This window comes from Ricinus communis, chromosome 6 (assembly GCF_019578655.1).
Source record: "Ricinus communis isolate WT05 ecotype wild-type chromosome 6, ASM1957865v1, whole genome shotgun sequence".
Classification (NCBI taxonomy): Eukaryota; Viridiplantae; Streptophyta; class Magnoliopsida; order Malpighiales; family Euphorbiaceae; genus Ricinus; species Ricinus communis.
In genome coordinates, this window is record NC_063261.1 from 26,531,464 (window position 1) to 26,553,492 (window position 22,029).

Sequence of the window (22,029 nt, forward strand, 5' to 3'; positions counted from 1 at the left end):
TTCTACAAGAGATCTATTCAATTTTGAATATAGAGTCCATTGATAAACAAGTCTTAACTACTGATTGAAATCACAAATCTTAAAGTCAACGTAGGAAACCGTAATCATAATTGATAAAGAATATGGTTGGTGAAATCCACGATCCATCCTCCGCCACCTCACTATCAAACCACGTGTTCGCATCTACTCTTCTCATCACCTTTCCTATTACCCGCCTTTAATTCCATCTCCTTAGGTAACTGTAAAACTGCTTCTGTTTCCTAGTCCTAGTCCTTAACCAACTCCTCCTCTATAAATATACACTGCAATCCTTTCCCTTTCATTCCCATCTTTGAAATTATTAATCAACAATGTCTCCTCTTTCAGCTACTCACATTGTCATCGAAGCCGTCTCTTTCCCGCCGGCGGTCAAGCCTCCTGCCTCTGATAAAACCCTCTTCCTTGCTGGCGCAGGTTTATGGTTAATTATTATCAACCTTTTATTGATCCCTTTTGATGCTGTTGCTTGTTAAATTAATGATTTGGGTTTTTGTTATTAGGGGTTAGAGGATTGGAGATCGAAGGGAAGTTCGTTAAGTTTACTGCGATTGGGGTGTATTTAGAGGATGACGCTGTGCCTTTGTTGGCTGTGAAGTGGAAGGGCAAGACTGCTCAGGAGCTCACGGATTCTGTTGAGTTCTTCAGAGAAATTGTCACAGGTAAAATTTACTTTGATACCTTGTTTTCTATTTTAAGCTGTTTATTATTTTACTTTGTGATTGTTGCTATGGTAATGGATTGACAGAGAACCCACTCCATGATTCTAGGAAACTATTTTATTCTTTCCCATTCAAATTGTACAGCTTATTCAAATATTCAACATATCAGTTCTGTTGCAACCTCTTCCTTAGAATAGGCAATTCTGTTGTACAAAATCTGTATAAATAGTCCAGCAATATGCTAATGGGAACAATTATTCGCGACTGCTTGATTCAGAGGTTTGATGCAGTTGACAGTTGTTTCTCACTGAATAACTATATTAAAGCTTTTGATAAAAAGCTGCAAATAAAAAATAACTCTTCGAGAGTATTTAGTTTAGAGGTTTGAGAGTGTTTGGTTCGGAGATTTGATGCAACCGATTGCTATTTCATTTCTCAAGCTAGTTGCTGATTGTATCATCTCTATTTTCAATCAGCTGCTGGTTGTAATTTTATTTTAGAGCTTTTTCTTATCGGCTGATAGCTGATTTGATTTTTTATTTATTTAGACATTATTATCCTTATTAACTTATTAATGATAATTTATTTTAAATTGATCTCATATAATTAAAACTTTATATTTTAAAATAAATAATTATTATTTTAAAATTATTTTTAATAGTTAAATAATTATAAAATTTAAAATTATAGTATTTAAAATTAGAAATTTTTATTAGTAGAATTTAAATTTAAATTTTTATTTTTAAAAGAAATTTTATAAATATTTTTAATAATAAATACAATTGAACTTAAAAAAATTAACTATAAATTTTTTAATTATTATAAATTATTTTTATTAATTTATATTATTAAATATAATATAATAAAATAAAATATATTTAATATATACTATCAATAACCACTAATAAAATTTTATTAAATAATTTAATTTATCAGTTATTGAATATCTGACACCAGTTGTAATAATAATCAGCTGTACCAAACCAAATAGGCTCACTGTTGATCCCCAACTACCCCGTCATCTCAATAATTTATTGCTTATCATGGGGCTGAACTATTTTCTTTCCATATTGTATATGCAAATATTCTTAATGGAATACACCTAAGATTGATCTCCGAAGGTATAAGAAATAAAACATAGTTCAATTTATTTATTTTAAATTGATAGTAGGTTTCTCATTGAAAGTCAGAGTCTGTCTTAATTAGTACTACGTATATTGACTTGGTAGTTATTAATCATTTGTTCTGTCTCATTAGAAACAAAAGTTATATCTGCGAGGCCTATTAGAAGGCACAGCTTGAAATTAACAAAAGCTCAAATTGTGGGAACAAGGTTTCTGAGTTGTTAAATGTTGTTGCAACAGTTTTAATATGAATTTTCTAAAATGTTTCACGAACAATTACTAAAATCATCTTCATCATCTGTCTCTGAAGGTCCATATGAGAAGTTCATCCGAGTAACAATGATCTTGCCTTTAAGTGGTCAACAGTACTCGGAGAAAGTTGCAGAAAATTGTGTTGCAATTTGGAAATCTTTCGGAATTTACACTGATGCAGAAGCTAAAGCTATTGATAAATTCTTAGAAATCTTCAAAGAAGAAAATTTTCCTCCTGGTTCCTCTATTCTTTTCACACAATTGCCTCATGGATCGGTTGCGGTAAGTAATTTAGGAACTGCACCATCTGAACATTGCATACAGTAACCTTTCAAGTCTGATCATTCTTTAAATTAAGCCTTTGCTGATATTTCTAATATTCTGTATCCTTGCTGATTACAGATAAGCTTTTCAAAAGATGGGTCAATCCCAGAAGTTGAGAATGGACTGATAGAGAACAAATTACTTTCAGAGGCAATCCTGGAGTCGATTATAGGTAAGCATGGTGTTTCTCCTGCAGCAAGACAGAGTGTAGCTGCAAGGTTAGCATACTTGTTTGAAAAAAGTACTCAAACAGATAAGTTGGATAGTACTACTTCTAGTTAAAAGCTGTAAAAGGTTGCTAAGAAGTTGAGATGTTATTGTAGTAGTGGAGAGAAATAAACTGTGGGAGAAGGAAGAGGCTATGTTAAACCTTGTCCCATTTATAATAGATAAAAGGTTTTTATTTGTAAAATTCTGGTTTGGGTTAAGGGAAGGGATGATTCCAAAAAGGGATTTGCATGCTTTATAATGGAAGTAATGAAATCGTGTGAATCTGGAATTGGCACCCCAATCTAACCTAAAGTTGATGTAATTTGTCACCTTTTTTTTAAGAAAAAAAATTGGATTTCATTAATAAGGAACAAATATATTTCTTTTTCCAAGCTTAGCTCATTGAAAAAGAAAAACCGTTGTGAGGAAAACCGAATGGCGCAGTTGAATGTGCCTAAAGAAAATTACATTAAATCTAAAATAAAAAGAAGGTTCTCGGTGAATTCTATAGGCATGGAGATTATAGTACTAAGTTTAGCCAATTTATGAGCCTACTCAAATTAACTTTCTACGGACCTATCTCGAATACCAAACAACTCACTCATAAGGATAGGATTACTCAAGGTGCACGATTAGTACAAGCCATCAAATTCCATCCATTATCGTTCCTAATAACCTTTTAAGTTTGAATTTGTTGATTTGGAATATGGTCTCTTCTACTTTATTTTTATTTATTTATTATTATTTTTTCCTTTCTTTTTTTCTTTTTCTTTCTTTATTCTCTTCCATCATTAACCAAATAATGATATGTATATACTTTTTCATATTTATGGTGCAACCCAATCCTTTTTTTTTTTTTTCAAGTTTCTAATTTTTTAACTTTTTTGAATTGAAGTATCTAAATGATAAGAAATTCCTTTTTGACAGTAATATATGTTGTATATGTAAATTCGATATGTGAAAATCGGCGGAACTCATCTATGAAGAAAAGAAAAGAATAATTATAGCTAGGTGTAAGTCGATATGCTGAAATAAAAAAAGAAGGGCCCATGAAATAATATGAGAAAACATAAGTAAACGAGCTTCCACTTGAGCATCCAACAATAAAAGTACATGAACAACCATTTGATCCCCATCAAAATCTGCATTGAATCCCTTACAAACTAATAGATGTAAACAAATAGTGCAGCCTTCCAAACTAATGGATGTAAACAAATAGTGCAGCCTTCCACTAAAATTGGTTGGAATGCCTATATGCCTAATCTATGTAAAGTCGGCGCTCTATTAAGTAATACCATATGCCTCTGCATAACTTCCTAAAGTATTTCCCATACAATTAGCTCTTTTTTTCGAATTTTACTCTTAGCAACCCCTATGTTCGGAGCAAGATGTTGCCTAATTAGACCATAAATTACAAATATTTGGAAAAGTTCTATTGCTATTTCGCGAGGCAATCCACATTGATGTAATAAAAGTGAGGGGCCTACGACAATGATAGAACGCCCTGAATAATCAATTAGTTTTCCAAGCATAGGCTCATGAAATCTTCCTCCTTTGCCTTCAATTACATCCGAAAATGACTTGTAAACCTTATTATGACCATCTCTTATTGGTTTTCTAGGGATTCCATCATCAAAAAGTGTATCCACGACTTCTTGTACTAATTTTTCTTGACACATTAATAATTCTCCCAGCGTAGATCTACTTGTTAATAGATCAATAAAAGTATTGTTCCGATAGATAACTCTTCTATAGAGTTCATTAATATTTGAACTCATTAGTTTACCCCCATCTATCTGAATGATCAGTCTCAACTTGGGAGGAAGAATTGGTAATAGACATTAAACCATCCATTCTGGTTCTATATTTGTTTGAATAAAATGCTTAGCTAATTTCACGCATCGAACCAAAAAATCATTTCTTCTTCTAACTTTTCGATATTCCCATTCATTCCCTGTAGGCCCTTCTTCCCCTAATTCTTTCCATTCTACTGATGAATAATCTTATAATAATTCATAAATCTAGATCGGCTAATTGTTCTCTAATGGCACCAGCTCCTGTAGAAATTTCTCGATTTCAAAATGTATCGAAGCCTTGGGCAGTAAAAAAAAAGGGGAATATTGTATTTCCAGGATTGACTTTCGTATTCGAATGAACCTCATAATCGTAAAAGAGTAGGCTTTTTAGCTATGGTCCTAACAAAAGAAAAATTGGGATAGGATCATATACTCCAATACTGTAGGTCTCCTCCCTTCAAAATCGGACGTGAAAGTTTCCTCTCATCTGGCTCAAGTAGTTATACCAAATAGAAAGAAAAGGTTCCTACTTTCAAATTTCAAAATCGATAAAAACCCAAACAAGAGCTACTCCTTACTCAAGTTCTAAATGAATAATGAACACCAAGCACGCTCTCATTAATTCATTCTTTTTTTTTTTTTTGAATTCCTAAATTCTTTACTCAATTATCACAACTTATTCAATTTTTAGAATTACTAACTAAATGAAATGTGAAATTCTTGAGTCGTCTACTTCCCTTCGAATGATAAAATCCTACTACCTTAGAATTCATAAGGGATGTATTTGTCTATGTCTCTTTCTATTTGATCTCTTAGATCACGAACTCACCTCGACAGTTATGCCATGATGCTATTAAAGACTATATGCGATGTATAAACTCCAGTAATCATGAAATATTTGATTACTTGAGTATAAACATAGTTTTTTTCTATTTTTTAAATAAAAAGAAAAAAGTCAGTTTTCACGAGGTACAACTAGGAATTCCTATTTTTTCATTACTGCATTGACCATAGACCAATTTCTTTTTTATTGGGGAGTATTGAATACACCCATAATTTTGAGCTTCATGTTACTCCTCTTTAGAGACATGTCAGATCCATGGCATCCTAAAATAAATGGGATGATAGTTTTTCATTTTAAAACTGTAAAATCAAAATTTCGATCAAATCACACATCATAATATACCAGGTCTTCTAATTTCTTAAGAGGTTTATCTAAACGATTATAACTAGGAAGACGTTTCAAAATACCACATATAAGTTACTGGGCATGCCAGTTTGATGTAGCCCATTTGATATCTTCGCATCTGAGAATTAACAAATTCAACTCCTCATTGTTCATAAAACTTTTGGTCTTCTTTTTCATTTATGATTACTCGATAATTTTCACAAACACAAATTCCAATTTTTATAAGCCCAAAAATTCTTTCACAAAACAATCACCTTTTTCAGGTTTATTGGTTTTATAATGAAAAGTATATGGAGTAGGTGGAAAAGGGGGGATAAGCTTTCCATTCCTAGATTTCCTGTAACTGAATCCTCTAGAACCGCAAGAATCCTTTGTTAGAATAGGATTCCAACTCAACACCTTTTGAGATTTTAAAAAGAGTTGCTCTTTGGAGAGCACAGTATGATGAAAGTTGTAAGCTGTGTTCGGGGGAGAGTTATTGTCTATCATTAGCCTCTATGGTAGAATCAGTCGGGGGGCCCGAAAGGCGGTGGTTTACCCTGTGGTGGATGTCAGTGGTTCGAGTCCGCTTATCTTTAACTCGTGAACTTAGCCGGTATAAAGCTATATGATAGCATCCCATTTTTCTGATTCGGTAGTTCGATCTATAATTTATCAATTTACTATTCATGGACATTTATAAGATCCTTCCATTTAATAACACCTTAGGATGGCATAACCTTAAATTTAAGGGCGATCTTCAAACGAGGAAAGGCTTACGGTGTATACCTAAGCACCTAGAGACGAGGAAGGGTGTAATAAGCAACAAAATGTTTTAGGGAGTTAAAAATAAGCGTAGATCTGGAGATTCCTGAATAGGTCAACCTTTCAAACTGCTGTTGAATCCATGGGCAGGTAAGAGACAACGTAATGAACTGAAACATCTTAATAACTAGAGGAAAAAAAAGTAAAAGCGATTCTCGTAATAGCGACGAACGAAATGGGAGCAGCCTAAATCTTGAAAAAGGGATTGTAGGAGAGCAATACAAGCATTGTGTTGCTAGGCGAAGGGTGGAGTGTTACACCCTAGATGGCGAGAGTCTAGTAGCCGAAAGCATTACTAGTTTACGCTCTAACTCGAGTAGCATAAGGCAAGTGGAATCCCGTGTGAATCAGCAAGGACCACCTTGCAAGGCTAAATACTCCTGGGGTGACCGATAGGGAAGTATTACTGTGAAGGAAGAGTGAAAATAACCCCCATCGGGGAGTAAATAGAACATGAAATCGTAAGCTCCCAAGCAGTGGGAAGAGCCCGAGCTCTGATTGCGTGCCTGTTGAAGAATGAGCCAGCGACTCATAGGCAGTGACTTGGTTAAGGGAACCCACCAGAGTTGAAGTGAAAGCAAGTCTTCATATGACAACTATCACTGCTTATGGATCCGAACCTAGGTGATCTATCCATGACCAGGATGAAGCTAAAGTGAAACTAAGTGAAGCTCTGAACCGATTGCTGTTGAAGAACTAGTGGATGAATTGTGGTTAGAGGTGAAATGCCACTCGAACCTAAAGCTAGCTAGTTCTTCCCGAAATGCCTTGAGGCGCAACATTTGATTGAACATCTAAAGGTAAAGCACTGTTTTGGTGCGGGCCATGAGAGCAATACCAAATCGAGGCAAACTTTGAATACTAGATATGACCTCAAAATAATAGGGGTCAAGGTCGACCAGTGAGACGATGGGGGATAAGCTTCATCTTCGAGAAGGAAATAGTCCAGATCACAGGCTAAAAAGGAATTGTTTTATTTATAAACTTGTAAACTTCACCTTCAACAAGCATAAAGTTATTTCAAATCTTTCTATCCCGACTAATGTGTCTTTCTCCTAAGACTTGAAGCGGTAAATAAAAAAAATTAAATCACACCATCTTTGTAATAAGTAAATGCATATTCTTCTCTTAAAGTTATTGGAATTATTCATAATAAGATATTGGCTACAATTGAAAAGGTCTTATCAATAAAAATTTCTAGTTATTCGGAATCTAGGCATAAGTAGCAATCCATTTTATAATTTCTTTTAATTACCTCTATGAGGAAAGGATCCCATAAAAAAGTAGTTGTACAGTACAAAATAGTATAAAAACATATCGTTCCAATCCAATGATTAAAACCGGTATAGATATCAAAAAAAGAAAAAAGGGCCATTTTTACAAAATTCACAAACACGAATAGATTCATATCTTTATTGCTTTTTAAAAAGAGTTTTTCATAAAAACAAAAAAAAAAATCTTTATCCTCCAATTTCGAAGGAAAGTTCTTTATTTTATTAAAATTTTCTATTTTTATTGGTTAGAATTGATTTTACGTACCATGCCTATTCAATAATCTAATATGAATGACTCGTGATTCACTCGGGTTCGAGGCTATAGTCATTATGTAGGAGAGATGGCCGAGTGGTTCAAGGTGTAGCATTGAAATTGCTATGTAGGTTTTTATTTATCGAGGGTTCAAATCCCTCTCTTTCCGTACCTTCACCTAATTTATCAATGTTACTAACCGAAATGTATCAAATCTCATAATAATTGATACCTTTATTCCAATAGTTAGATCTTTTCTTGATATGGATTCTCTATTCCTAATTTCTATAGTATAAAAAATATTGGAAAAAATTATATCCCTATATATCTATGATATATGAATGGGAGAAAACCCCATGATCAAACCAAACCCTTACTTTCTTTTTTTTTTTTCTTTAATTAGGCGATAGGGAGCAAAATTATCCAAATCCTTATTATTTTAGTTAGAGTTAAGTCCGACGAGAATAATATTCTACTACTAGCAATTCATTTATTATCTATTATTTGATTGACTAATTCTTTATATTAAAATGGGTCAAGAGTCAAATATTTTGGCAATTCCTCTTGGGAGGATGACTTAAGATAATTTTGAATCATAGCTCTGGATTTTTGTTCATCCATCACTGTAATAATATCTAAGAGTTTGCACCGATTACATACAACCATTAACTAAAATATGTCTATGATTAATTAATTGGCGAGCTCGAGGAATAGTTAACGTCATACCCAATTATAAAAGAATGTATCCAAACGCATTTTAAGTAATTGTAGTAAAACTTGACATGTTGACCCTTTGGCTTTTGCAGTGATACGAACGTATTTAAGTAATTGTCATTCTGTAAGACCATAATGAAAATGTAATTTTTATTTTCTTCTAAACGAATATGATATTGAGATTTTCTACCAGAGCGTGATTGATTTCTAAAATCGCTCCCAGCCCTAGGCCTTTTACTGGTGAGTCTCGATAAAGCCCTGAGACGGTGTATTTTTTTGAACTGAGGCCCTAGGTAACATGACATAAACTCCTTATTTTATTTATTTTACTTTTATTGAATTTTTAAACTTTTAAAAACTTAAATTAAAATTGAAGTACTGAAGGATAAATATGATAAATGAAATAACATCTACTGAAGTAGTATACTACAAAGAATAATGAGATGGATTGTATCAATATCCAGACCTTTTTGTATACATACCAATAATGTATATAGAAAAAAGGTCCTTTTCTTGTTCTTGATTTGTTCCGTAGAGATTTAACTACTCTAACTTTGAACTTTTATTCATAATTTGAAGTTCCTACCACATAATAATGGGTCCCCCTTGGCAAAGCAGAATGAAGCTTTTTCAATGTTCTTTGATTTCAAAAAGATATTATCAATTATGTAAAAATCAAACAAATAATGAAAAGCCAGCTATTGGAGTCGAACCGATGACCATTGCATTACAAATCTAATGCTCTAACCTCTGAGCTAAGTGGGCTCACATAAGAGAAATTGTACATGTACTGGAATTTAGTAAACTAGTATAATCTTGGCTATTAAATTTTTATTCTTTTCATTATTAGTTATTCATACTTAATATGAAGCCTGGAAAGATAGTTCATTAATAGAACGAGGGATAAGTAATTGGACTCATTCACATCCAGATAATGAAAATGTTTGGAATCCATATTATGCAAGGAGACATTACTTTTGCTAATTCGAATTGAAGAGTGATATAGAATCGGTCTATTTTCAGCATCATATCCATAGTTAGCGCATTTATCCTAGTTATATATATATTATTGCCTTTATGAAAACTAGCATCGACATTCAATTTGACCAATCCGGTCGAAGGCTTAATCCAATTATCAACAATCCCAAATTAATTATGTAAAACTCTTCCAAATATTTTAGCTAAATGCATATACAAATACCTAAATTTCAATCATTTGATCACTTTAACACTTTAATTTTCAATTTAATTTAATAGATATCTCATCTTTTATTATTTATAATATTTAAATTTTTTTAACATATGGGTACATTCAACATAGATGATGCCAGGGTCCAACATAAAATCCAAATGCTTTCTTATCCAACTTATCATGAACCACAGAGAAAGCATCTAAACTGCACAAATGTTAAATTTATGGTCAAACAATAAAAAATTGGACTCTTCCCAAACAAAAGTAGAAAAAGAACACGTAAACAAAGCATGCAAAGTAGTATAAGCTAGATACATGAACTGATAGGTAAACCGAGTTTGATATATTAAAAAGAATCACTTACAAATTTGTGTATAGAATGTTAGGTGAGAACTCACCCCACTCCCCTTTTGTTCTCGAGCTCGTCTTACTTACCCAACCTGATGTTTAACACTTTCGAGAAGGTTTGTCTTAAGGAGATCTTTGCCATCATTAAGGTTGACGATGAGATCTCAAATCAAAACACAATATATAAGTCAATAATCTCAAGAATGCATATTTTATTGGAGAATGATCAAATACTTTGAACTTAGAGAAATGAGTTTTGTATTTTTACTTATATTTTTTAGAATCTCTCTTTAAATATTTAGGAGGTTGTATTTAATTAAACTTTTTAAAAAATTATTTTTTAAAAAATTATTTTTAAAGAGTTTTTAAATTTTTAATAATTTTTATAAAGTTTATAATTTTATAAATGACTTTTATAGGTTTTATTTAAAAATATTTTTATAGACATTGATAGACTTTTATTGATTTTTACATACTATTATTTATCTATTATTTAATTATTTAGAATAAATTTAATCATTTTATTTTTATAATTTTTTTTATTTTTTTACGTTTATTTTAAACATTATTCCACATAATATTATATGCAACTTCATATACAAGTAACATATTTTATTTTATTATTGTGTTATATTCATACAATTTTTAAATTTTTTATCTCACAACATGAACACTATTTTTTAATTAATAAAATAATTTTTTTAAAATTATTATATTACAATTTTTCTCCAATTAAACCATCAAATTCATGTCATACTTGTTATATTTTGTTTATCACTTATTTAATAAATACTTAAACCAACAGTAATCACTCTTACAAATTATTTGAAAATAGTTAAACTGACAATTACGCTTACCAATAAAAAAATTAACCAAATAATCTTTCTAATAAAACCTAAAAGTCTATATATAGGTGGGTTGTTTGCTCAAAAAAATTCACTAGATGCTTCATTTCAAATTCATATTTTTATAAGAGTTCTTCTAAAATTAAATTAAAAATTTTAATTAATTTTTTGTATGTGTGAGTACAAAAAAAATATTATTAGTAAATAATTTTTAAGTTATGAGTTTCATCTAATTTTAAAATATTTTAAAATGAAGAATATAGTAAAAAGAAATGAGTACTATAATACATAAAAATTTGAAAAGAAAAAAGATGAGTTTTCAGAAAATAAAAGTCTATTAAAATTTTGAAAAAAAGTGAAAGATATTTTAAAAAATTTTATTCATGAAATGCATAAAAAGTCATTAAAATATATAAAAGTCCATGTCTATAAAAGTCAAAGACTTTTTAACGACTAGATTATTTTTAAAGACTTTATAAAAACTGTAATTGAATATCTTCTAGTTTTTATAGATTTTTTTAAAGTCTTCAAAAGTCTATATTAAATACTCCATATGACTTATTTGAAATTTTTAAAAATAATTATTAAATACACTTTTGACTATTAAACTCCATTAAAATCTTCACTGAATACACTTTTATTTAAATTTTTTAGAATCTCCCCTTAAAGATTTAATGATTTGATTTGGATTTTAATGGAAGTAAAAAAAGTAAAAGTAAAAGTAAATGTGTTTTGAAATGTATCACTGCTGGTATTGCGGTGATGAACTTAGATTCAGTCTCGATTAAATTATATTCTTACATATATTCTGCAGCAACGAGAGTTTATATACATTTAATAAAGATTGTTATTATTAGTCGCTTTCTTTTATTATTATTATTATTTTACTAAAAAAAGTTGATAGATGGTTATATTGCCAAAATACTATTAAATTTAACCAAAGAAAACGAATTGTAGTCAATCTTTGCAATTAAGCCTATGGAAAAAGATGATCAATTTTTGTTTAACAATAAAAATGAGGATCAAATTTGCATAAACGTTAACAAAAGTGTGTCGTTACCTCTTCTTAACAAAAACGCCCAAATTTCTTTCCCGTTATTTTCTATTTTTCAATCTCAAAAAAGTCTCTCGTTTCACTTTCGAACTGTGAGGCTGTCGCAGCCGCCAGTAGACGGCGTCGATACAACGACAGGCCACCTATCAGTTACCGTCCTTCACTCTTTCCCTCCTTCTTGCCAAGAGAACAAACAGATTTCCTTTCCCTACTGAAATCAATACCCAAATCAAAAACCTGAAAACCCTAAAAAAGGATGATTTACACTGCAATCGATAATTTTTACTTAACCGACGAGCAATTGCAGAACTCACCATCTAAGAAAGATGGAATTGATGAAGCTACCGAAACTACTCTTAGAATTTACGGCTGCGACTTGATTCAAGAAAGTGGAATTTTACTTAAACTGTATGTACTCTCTGCTTTTTTCTTTTTCTGGTTTAATTTCAGTGTATGATAATAGTTGCTAAACTCAATTCTTATTGGGGTTTTTTCTCTTTTTCCTTGTTTCAGACCTCAAGCTGTGATGGCCACCGGTCAAGTTTTATTCCATCGATTTTATTGCAAGAAGTCATTTGGGCGCTTCAATGTGAAGGTTATTATTCTTCCCTTTAAATCATGTAACGATTTTTTTTATATTGAATTTGGTTGTTTCGAGATTGAGGTGTAATGGTTCGTTAAGTTTTATTTTGAGTGTCGTTGGAAAGTCTCAATAATGCAAGAGCTTAATTTAACGGATTTCTATTTAGTTAATTCTTGTTTTGGAAAAACTCATCGTTAATAAAGGAATTTCTGCCCAAAATGACATTATGCTGCAAGAATTCAATAGGATTGAACTTTAGCTCAAGGTCTGTTCCGAACAAGGCCTTTGTGAAAATGTTAACAAGTAATTATGTTTATATATTTCAAATTAGAGTGGAGGAAGTGCCAATGGAGTTAAATGCTGTTTATCTAATGCATCGTTAGGGTGTGATGACGTGGTTTGCAGAAAGTTGCGGCTAGTTGCGTTTGGCTTGCATCTAAGCTTGAGGAAAACCCTAGGAAATCAAGGCAAGTCATTATTGTTTTTCATAGAATGGAGTGCAGGAGGGAGAATTTACCCATTGAATTTCTTGACCTAAATTCAAAGGTTAGTATCTTGATATCATATTCTTCGATTCGGTTCTGAGCTATTAGTTTTGGTCCGACTAAAATTTTTGCTTACTTACTTCTATTTTGGTGAATAGAAATTTGCAGAGTTGAAGGTGGAATTGAGCAGAACAGAAAGGCACATATTGAAAGAGATGGGCTTCGTTTGTCATGTTGAGCATCCTCACAAATTCATTTCAAACTACCTTGTCACCCTTAAAACACCTCCAGAATTGAGACAAGAAGCTTGGAATCTTGCAAATGATAGGTACTTAATCACACCATCTAATATTTTGGATATACATCTTTCTTTAGTTCTTTTGGCAGTTCTTCAGGGTTCAGGAATTTAGCACACTGCATATAGAGACTAGGAGGACTATAAAAGTTTTAGAAGCAATAAAATGAACCCAACCCCCCCTGTCCCTCCCATCTGTCCAGCAAACACACCCAAACAAAGAAAATATCTTTTATTAGCTCACTTTGCGGCTCATAATGATTAATCGAGATAATATTTTACCTTCTAATGGCTTATGAATCAAGAGTGCTGAAGTTTGTTTTCTGTGTTCTACTATAGAACAAGTTTCATCATTTGATGAAGAGATAGCATGCAGTACAACGGAGGAGATGTATTCTAGCTTGTTTAGGTTGAGGGTGGTTATTTGATTTAAGGTATCAATGAGATTATAGTGCAAGTAAGGTAGAATAATGGATGGAATGAAACTCCTGTTACATGTGATATACTACTAGGTCATTAATGATTAGCCGTTACTTCCTCTCTAATTTTGCAATCTTTTTCTTTTTTTATAGTTTGGTTCTCTTTTTCTATACTCTCACTATCTATTTGTATCAGTTTGCGTACAACCTTGTGTGTTCGTTTCAAGAGTGAAGTTGTGGCTTGTGGGGTTGTATATGCTGCTGCGCGTAGGTTCCAAGTACCCCTTCCTGAGAACCCACCATGGTGGAAGGCATTTGATGCGGATAAATCTGGTATTGATGAAGTTTGCAGAGTTCTGGCTCACCTGTACAGCCTTCCTAAGGCGAAATACATATCAGTCTGCAAGGATGGGGATTTTTCTTTTTCTAGCAAGTCTTCAGATTCACAAGCAACTCCAAAGGTGGTTTTGCTTTCTTTTATATAACGTTTATTTTTTAAAATTTGAGTTTGTTTCTGGTATACACCTTTTGGCTTGCACAATATTAACAATTGCTTTCTTCTCATTGAAGAATTGGTTGCGATCAAAAAAAGTATCACAACTTCAAGAATTGCTGGGATTGCTGCATTAATATTTTTTCAGGGAATAAAAGATATTGGGCCTATCATATAGTACTGAGGCGTCTTTTGTTAAATGTGCTTTCTGCAGGAAGTTTCACAGGCTAGCTCACCAGCTAATGATGCTACGGCTCCTAAGGCAGCACCAGCTGGGGTTAGTGCTGAATCTGGGGGTTCCAGAGGCCCAATTGTGAAACCGGCCCTAGATAAGCTGAAGGATTCCAAGAAGAGCAACGATGAGTCCAAGGCTGTTGATGGAGAGGCAAGAGATGAGCCTATTCCAAGATCCAAGTCTGAGCACAGGGCAGAGTCCAGTGTGGAGAGGAGTAAAGAGAGAGATAGGGGCCGAGAGAGGGAAAGGGAGAGAGATAGAACAAAGACCCACGATCGTGAGAGAGGCAGAGATTCTGATAGGGAAAGGGATTTGGAGGAGACTGAGAGGGAAAGAGAGAGAAACAAGGATCGAGGTCGTCGTTCAAAGGATAGAAAGGATTCAGGTCAGTTGCTGAGTCTCTTTGGTTGTTAGCCTAGTTCTCAAACACATACAATTCGGCTTTAATTATCTTCTAGCTCATTCTCTAATTATATGATTTTCTAATGTAAATACAGGACATTCAGAGAAATCAAGATATCATTCCTCACGAGGTATGCATTTGAATTTTTCTTTCAGCAGTTATGATTATCTCATATTGTTTTCACTTTTTCTCCATTTTCAAGCGCTGTCTCCTGAAACTATTCTACACTTTCAGATCGTGAATACCACAGTTCTTCTTACTATTCAAGGGAGAAGGATCGTCATCGACATCACTCGTATGCTTAAAACGATCATTTTTTTGTGTGCACTCTCTCACTTGAAGATGCTGAAAATATCAGAAATGCTCTAGTTGTATATTATATGATTTCTGTAACATGTTTGTGTTAATTAAATTTCAGATTCACTCTATAATTCTGATAGTTTTGCAGTGCATTTGAAAAGAGATGCAGAGTTTACTTGCTCCACATTTCTCTCTAGTTCCATTTCCATTAGTGATATCCTGTCAATTACCATAATACAGCATAGCTGCCATGTTAATGATGATAATAATGCTGAATATTAGGTGCTATGTTACCCCAGCAACTTTTTTCCATGTCTTAAAACATGTCAGGCGGGCGCCGTAGCAGTTCTACTTTGAGGTATTGGCATCTGAAAAATCTTTTGGCAGGAATTGCGCCATCTTGGTATATGCTTAGATCACTTTCTTTTGTATTTTACTTATAAGCCGCTCTTATTTTTATTCTATTTGATTGTTTATATTGATTTGTCTAACTATGATTTTTTCTTTTCTTTGACCGTTTCTTATGTTTGTCAAATTGCATAATAATTAGGCTATAATACACAGTATTGTAAACATCATTTGTACATTTATCTTTTCTTCGGAATTGTATTTAATATAAACGTGAATCAGTATCTTTTCAAAAGTGACTCAGTATCTTCTTAAACGTTAATTGTTATTCTCTATTCATTTTTTTCCATTAGTCAATTAGATCAAAGGACTCAGATGATAAAAGAAAGCTCAATATGGTTATTAAATTTATTATTATGTACTAAACTATCCAAAATTAAATCTTATAAGATTAGGGATAAAAAGTAGCTGTCAATATGCACAAATAGTTATTACAGTTCTTACATTTTCTCTCTCCCTTGTCCATATACCTATATCTATTGTCAACACTACTCATTGTTTTCTCAGCCACTTACCGCCATTAAACTTCGCCGAATCAATGATATCTGCATTCTCAGCTCTAACAATATCAAAAAATTTAGAAAATTATCGGCAGTGAAGCAAATAGAGAAAAAACATGTGATAGGTTACCATCACTTTGCCATCATCTTGCCGTCATTATTTCGCTGGTATAATGTTGGAAATGGAATCATCGATCTCCACCTGGAGTTGACCAGCCACCCGGTGAGTCGTTTGAGCAGTGAACGGAGGAATGACATTTTCATTAGTGCCGAGTCAAATACGTTAAATTTCAATAACATTCAGATGGCCATATATGTGTTTATGGACTCTTCATTTCATGATCTATCCATTGGCACCTTCAAATTGTATTTTCGTCATTGTTGAAATTTTTTTCGACAATTAGATTTTTGCAACCTAAATGGACATTTTTTAACACATTATTTAACTTGTTAATTTAAGTCATCAAACTTAAATTGCATCTTTGAATCGTATATGGATTAAGAAATACAGCTTAGTTTATTAATTAATTCAATAAATCAGTGTGTTATAAACATTATTCATATATGCGTGTGTGAGATTGATATTGATACAGAAAAATCTTTAAAATTAAGATTAAATTTATACTGATAAATCTTAGAAAGAATTATTGATTTAATCTTTTTTCTTACGAACTAAGATTAAATTATTCTAAAAATAAATAAATTTTACTAATGTTTATAAGAATTTAATTTCGACAAGTTTGATAAATAATAAAAAGTTTAAAAAGACCAAATTGATTTTTTTATTTATTAATTAAGTCATTCAACATGATTTTATATAGAAAGTTGAACTTGTAAATTATAATACCTCGAGGGTATTAGTAATTTTCCCTAAAGAATGTTATGCTCATCTTCAAAATGGGAAAAACACATATCGGACTAGATGTAACCTGATTTAGATTTAGGATTAAAACTTTTAATAATATAAATTATAAGATCATTAGTCATTCATATTTAATTTTTTTAATAAGAAGAAAATTCATTAATCATTTGAGAAATGCTTACAACAACTTCAAGAGATGAGTAACTTCAAAATTATAACTTCTAGATAAGACTTTAAATTCAAAGATCAACGAAACAAAATTACTCCAGACTTGAATCTTTAGTAGATTTTGAAATTGTTATCTATAATTTGGAGAAACACTTTGAACTTTTTTCTTTGTGGTTATGTTGTTGTTGTTGAAGGATCTTCATGAAAATGCACTATTGTAAAAATTATTAATGATTGTTATTCATGTATGATAGTGAATACATAAGTACACATCAAAATAGTTACAAAGAGTTAAAATAGATACAAATTGTTAAATGAATATCAATACAACTAATATACAGCTTTGTAGTTTATCTTATTATCCTCCCTCAAGTTATGTGGAAGTAGAATAGACACACAACTTTTCTTAAAGCATCTTGAACTTGACTTTATGTAATGGCTTGGTTAATACATCCGCAGTCTGATCTTCACTCGAGAGATAGTGAACTGAATTTTTTTTCTTTACCACTTGATCACTAATATAATGAAAATCAGTTTCTAAATGCTTTGAACGTGAATGAAAAATAGGAGTATTGGTAAGATAAGTGGCACTAAAGTTATCACACCATAACTTAGGAAAACAACAAGAAGTATAACCGAGTTTACACATTAAAGATACAAGCCAATAAACTATAGCAACAGTTGTTGCAAGTGCACGATACTCGACCTTAGTTGAAGAACGAGATATATTGTGCTACTTTTTAGAGCCTTATGAAATAAGATTGTTACCAACATAAATTGCAAACCCTGTGCATGATTTTTTATTATCAATAGTGTTTTCCCAATTTGCATCACTATATGCATTAATAGTTTAATTAAGAGACCTTAAGATGAGTAGTCCATAACCAGTAGAATAAAGGTAATGCGAAATTCTTTTGACAGTAACCTAATGAGAGGTTTTTAGCGAAAGCATAAACTGTGAAACTTTATTCACGAAGTAGTAAATATCAGGTCTTATTAAAGAAAAATATTTTAGGCCACCAACAATGCTCATATACATCTTTAGATCATTAAAAAACTCGTTGTCATGAATATAAAGTTTAGTGGTAGCAAGCTGGAGTGGAAATGTTATTTACTTCCGCCATTTTGGCTCCAACAAATTATGAATATATCTTGTCTCTGTTAAATGTAGACCATTAGGTAGCCATAATGCCTCCATTCCTAAGAAGTAATGCAACCGTCCTAGGTCCTTTAGAGCAAAGTATGTCTAAAGAGTAGTAATAACATTTGCAATGAAGGAATTATTATTGCTTGTCAACACAAATCATCCATATACACGAGAAAAAAAGCTTTGATGGTACTCATATTATAATAAAAAAAGAAGTGTTGTATTGAAGCATTTAAACCATTGACGGGGGGCTTGCTTCAGGCCATAAAGAGATCGATGTAACTTACAAATGTAATCCATATATTGTGGATGAATAAAATCGGGTAGTTGTTGCATAAAAACTTCTTCATCTGAAGTTCCATGAACAAATGCATTGGAGATGTCTAACTGATTAACATCCTAACCTTGAGAGATAGCTAATGATAGACAAAGACGAACGGCAGCTAGCTTTACAACTAGACTGAATATATCAAAGAAATCAATTCCAGATCATTGATGAAACCCTTTAGCTATAAGACATGCCTTGTATCTTGATAATGAACCATTTGAATTTTGTTTTACATGATAACCCACTTACTCCCAACTACATTTTGTATAGAATGAGAAGGAACCAAGGTCCATGTACTATAAGTAAATAGAGCATCTATCTCATTCATTGCAGCTCGCCATTCTGTAAGTTTATTAGCTTGAGTAAAAGATGAAGAATCCTTAGGCATGGTGGTTGTAGTAGAATAACCGAAAAATCTATTAGGCTTAGATTTTCAGTTGGAGATCATGTAACCATGATATATTGGCGTTGAACAATCGGCATTGCACGATTATTTATTGATGAAGCAAAGGTTTAAGGTGATGAAGTTGAAAAGTCATTAGGATCAGGTCTAGTGGTAGTGGGTGAGCTAGAATTCGAGGTATTGAGGTCGGTTTGAAAGAGCTAGTTTGGTGAGATTTGAATTAGGGTTGAGTTATTATTTGGTGAGGGTAAGGTGGACTGTAAAACTGGAGTAATTGGATGAGTTTAACAGCCTGTTATATGAGTAGTAGATGAAGGTATAACTGGTGGTAAGAAATTATTATTAGACTAGTTGTTGAATTAGATACCAATATGTCACCTTTAGAAATTGGAAAACCTGTTCATCAAAAAGAACATGGCGTGAGACCATTATTTTTCTATCTAATAAACCAAGGCAATAACATCCTTTATGAACTGTAATCCAAGAAGACAAAAGCCTTTGAATGTGGACATAACTTATTTTTAGCATATGATCTTACCAAGGATAACATAAATAACTGAAAACACAAACCTTTGAATATGGACATAACATCCTTTAATGATTTTCGTGATGATTACTAGAGCCAACTTCTCTATCATAGGGTATCTAGGATTTTCCCCTTTCCAACACCTTACTCTTATAATATGTCGGCTTTTGCTTGTTATTATCCTCCTTGATAAGGACGGAGGCGATGGTCTCCTTCGTTGCTGCCAAATATAGATACAAATTATTTCTATTCACCGGTCTGTTGAGCAGGGGTGGCAAGCTTAAGAACCTCTTTATCTTTTCAAAAGCCTTCTGACATTTTTCTCTGTCCATTCAAAATTCTTAACATTCTTCAAAATTTTGAAGAACAACAAACATCTTCGCGTTGAACAAGAGATGAACCGACCAAGAGCGATTATCCTGCCATTCAACTTATGCACCTCATTAATGTTGTTTGGTGGCCTCATCTCTATGATCACCTTTATTTTTCTCGAGGTTAGACTCTATACCCCTCTGTGAGATTATAAATCCTAAGAATTTTCCAGCTTTGACACCAAAAGCACACTTTTCGGGATTTAATTTAAGTTGGTAACTCTTTAGGATATTGCATGGTTCTTTTAGATCTCTAGCATCGCAAAAGAAGTCTTCTCCTCATCCGACTTAAACATCTTGATCTGATGATGCCTCTAAGTAGTATCAGCAAAACTATATACTTCATAAACACTAGTGGAATCCACTAATTGATCAATATTGGACAAAGGATAACTATCTTTTGGATAAGTCTTGTTTAGATCTGTAAAATCCATATACATTCTCCATCTTCCATTCGGCTTCTTAAATAATACCGCTTTTGCTACCCAATCTAGATACATTATCAGCTCGATTAATCCAGCTTTTAGCAGCTTATTGACTTCCTCAGCTATGGTGATCTGCCTTTTAGAAGGAAAACTTCTCTTCTTCTACTTAACTGGCTTGGAGCTTGGGTTCACATTTAGCTGATATGAGATTATGCTCGGATCTATCCTAATTATCTCGGAGGGGGAGCTAGCAAACATGTGCTTCTTTTCTATAAGTACATATTTTATTTTTCGAGTTACTTAATCTGACAACTCGGTGTTGACCTGGACTAACTTTTTTGGCTCACGAACTCAAAATTAACAACTATTAACAATTGTAAACTATTCAAAGAAGGTTGAAATTTAAGATTGGTAGTTGAATCTAAAATTTTCAAACCAATCAAGAACAACATAGAAGAAAAACTTTCAAATCTTTTTACAATAAAATAAAGAAAGATAACTACATCACAAAAAGAAACTAAGAAATTGAGGAACAAGGGTTGTTTCCAATGCTAAGAGTGGTGGAGTGACACTCGACTACAACCATAAAAAAAAGTTCAAAATTTTCTTTTGAGAGAAAAAGACGAAGAGCCCTCTTTTTTTTTTTTTTTTTTAAGGTTTTAGACAATGGATAATTCTCAAAAAAATAAAATCATAGTGTAACTAGAATTATTATTAGATATTCCATTAATAACATGTAAACGTCACTGAAACTCCTAATTCCACCTTTTCATCCTTTACTATATTATTTATGAATTGAGATTCTTTAATGTATAAGTTGAATATGATAGATTATATTTGTATAATTTTAATCATTAATTCAAAATCAATAGTTAAGATTTAGTATTCAATAAAAAGACTACTAATTTTTTATATTTTAAATTTAATCTTTTAATAAAATCTCAATTGCTTGATTTCAAATTAAAAATGTAGATTACAAACATAACTTATAATGAAGTCTCAATTCATTATTTACAGTTCATAAACTTAATAAGATTAATGAATTTTAAATAAGGTTAAAAATATAAATTAAAATTTAAAATATTCATTAATAACTCAAGAATAAAATATTTATTATCAAAAAAGGCAAAAACCATAATTAAGCCACTAAATCTATACATTTTTTACTTCTAGACCTCTCATATTTAAATTGGTATAATTAGACCCTCGCACTGATTCACTCAATGAGGACCCTAATGAAACAAACATGACGTCACGTAATTAAATTAATTAATTATAAAATAATACTTTTAGAAGTTAATTTGTTAAGAAGACAATTTTGCATCAATCTTTGTTCTTTTAAAGCAAATCCACGCTTCCCTTTATTGTCAAAGGTTTCAATTCAAGCTCATATACCTTAAGAGAGCTCATATTCACAAGTGGCATTCTAATTCCTGGCATTATGGATTATGCCCACTAACTATTCGATCAAATTGCTAAACCATACATCTTTATGTGGAGTACCATGACGAGAGGCTCATCAAAGCCGAATTCCTATAAAAGCAGTTTCCATTCTACTCCTAGATGGAGAATTGCAGTATAAAACTAGATAAGTTCACTTC

At 32.0% G+C, this 22,029-nt stretch overlaps 2 protein-coding genes and 1 non-coding gene across 3 annotated transcripts; all 3 read left to right on the forward strand.

Annotated features, from left to right (window-relative positions):
- Nucleotides 1-103: 103 nt before the first annotated feature.
- On the forward strand, nucleotides 104-2,810 carry LOC8264259 (chalcone--flavanone isomerase). The gene is made up of 4 exons (XM_002529665.4): nucleotides 104-453; nucleotides 540-698; nucleotides 2,133-2,356; nucleotides 2,477-2,810. Exons 1-4 carry the CDS (start codon nucleotides 351-353, stop codon nucleotides 2,678-2,680), a joined length of 690 nt encoding a protein of 229 aa, XP_002529711.3. The 5' UTR covers nucleotides 104-350; the 3' UTR covers nucleotides 2,681-2,810.
- Nucleotides 2,811-8,006: 5,196 nt separating this feature from the next.
- On the forward strand, nucleotides 8,007-8,093 carry TRNAF-GAA. Its single transcript has one exon. It is a non-coding gene; the product is annotated as a tRNA-Phe (tRNA).
- A 3,985-nt stretch (nucleotides 8,094-12,078) lies between these two features.
- Nucleotides 12,079-15,474, forward strand: LOC8264246 (cyclin-L1-1). Its single transcript, XM_015725700.3, has 8 exons — nucleotides 12,079-12,485; nucleotides 12,591-12,672; nucleotides 13,066-13,206; nucleotides 13,304-13,473; nucleotides 14,056-14,320; nucleotides 14,567-14,972; nucleotides 15,085-15,120; nucleotides 15,225-15,474. Exons 1-8 carry the CDS (start codon nucleotides 12,334-12,336, stop codon nucleotides 15,293-15,295), a joined length of 1,323 nt encoding a protein of 440 aa, XP_015581186.1. The 5' UTR covers nucleotides 12,079-12,333; the 3' UTR covers nucleotides 15,296-15,474.
- Nucleotides 15,475-22,029: the final 6,555 nt, after the last annotated feature.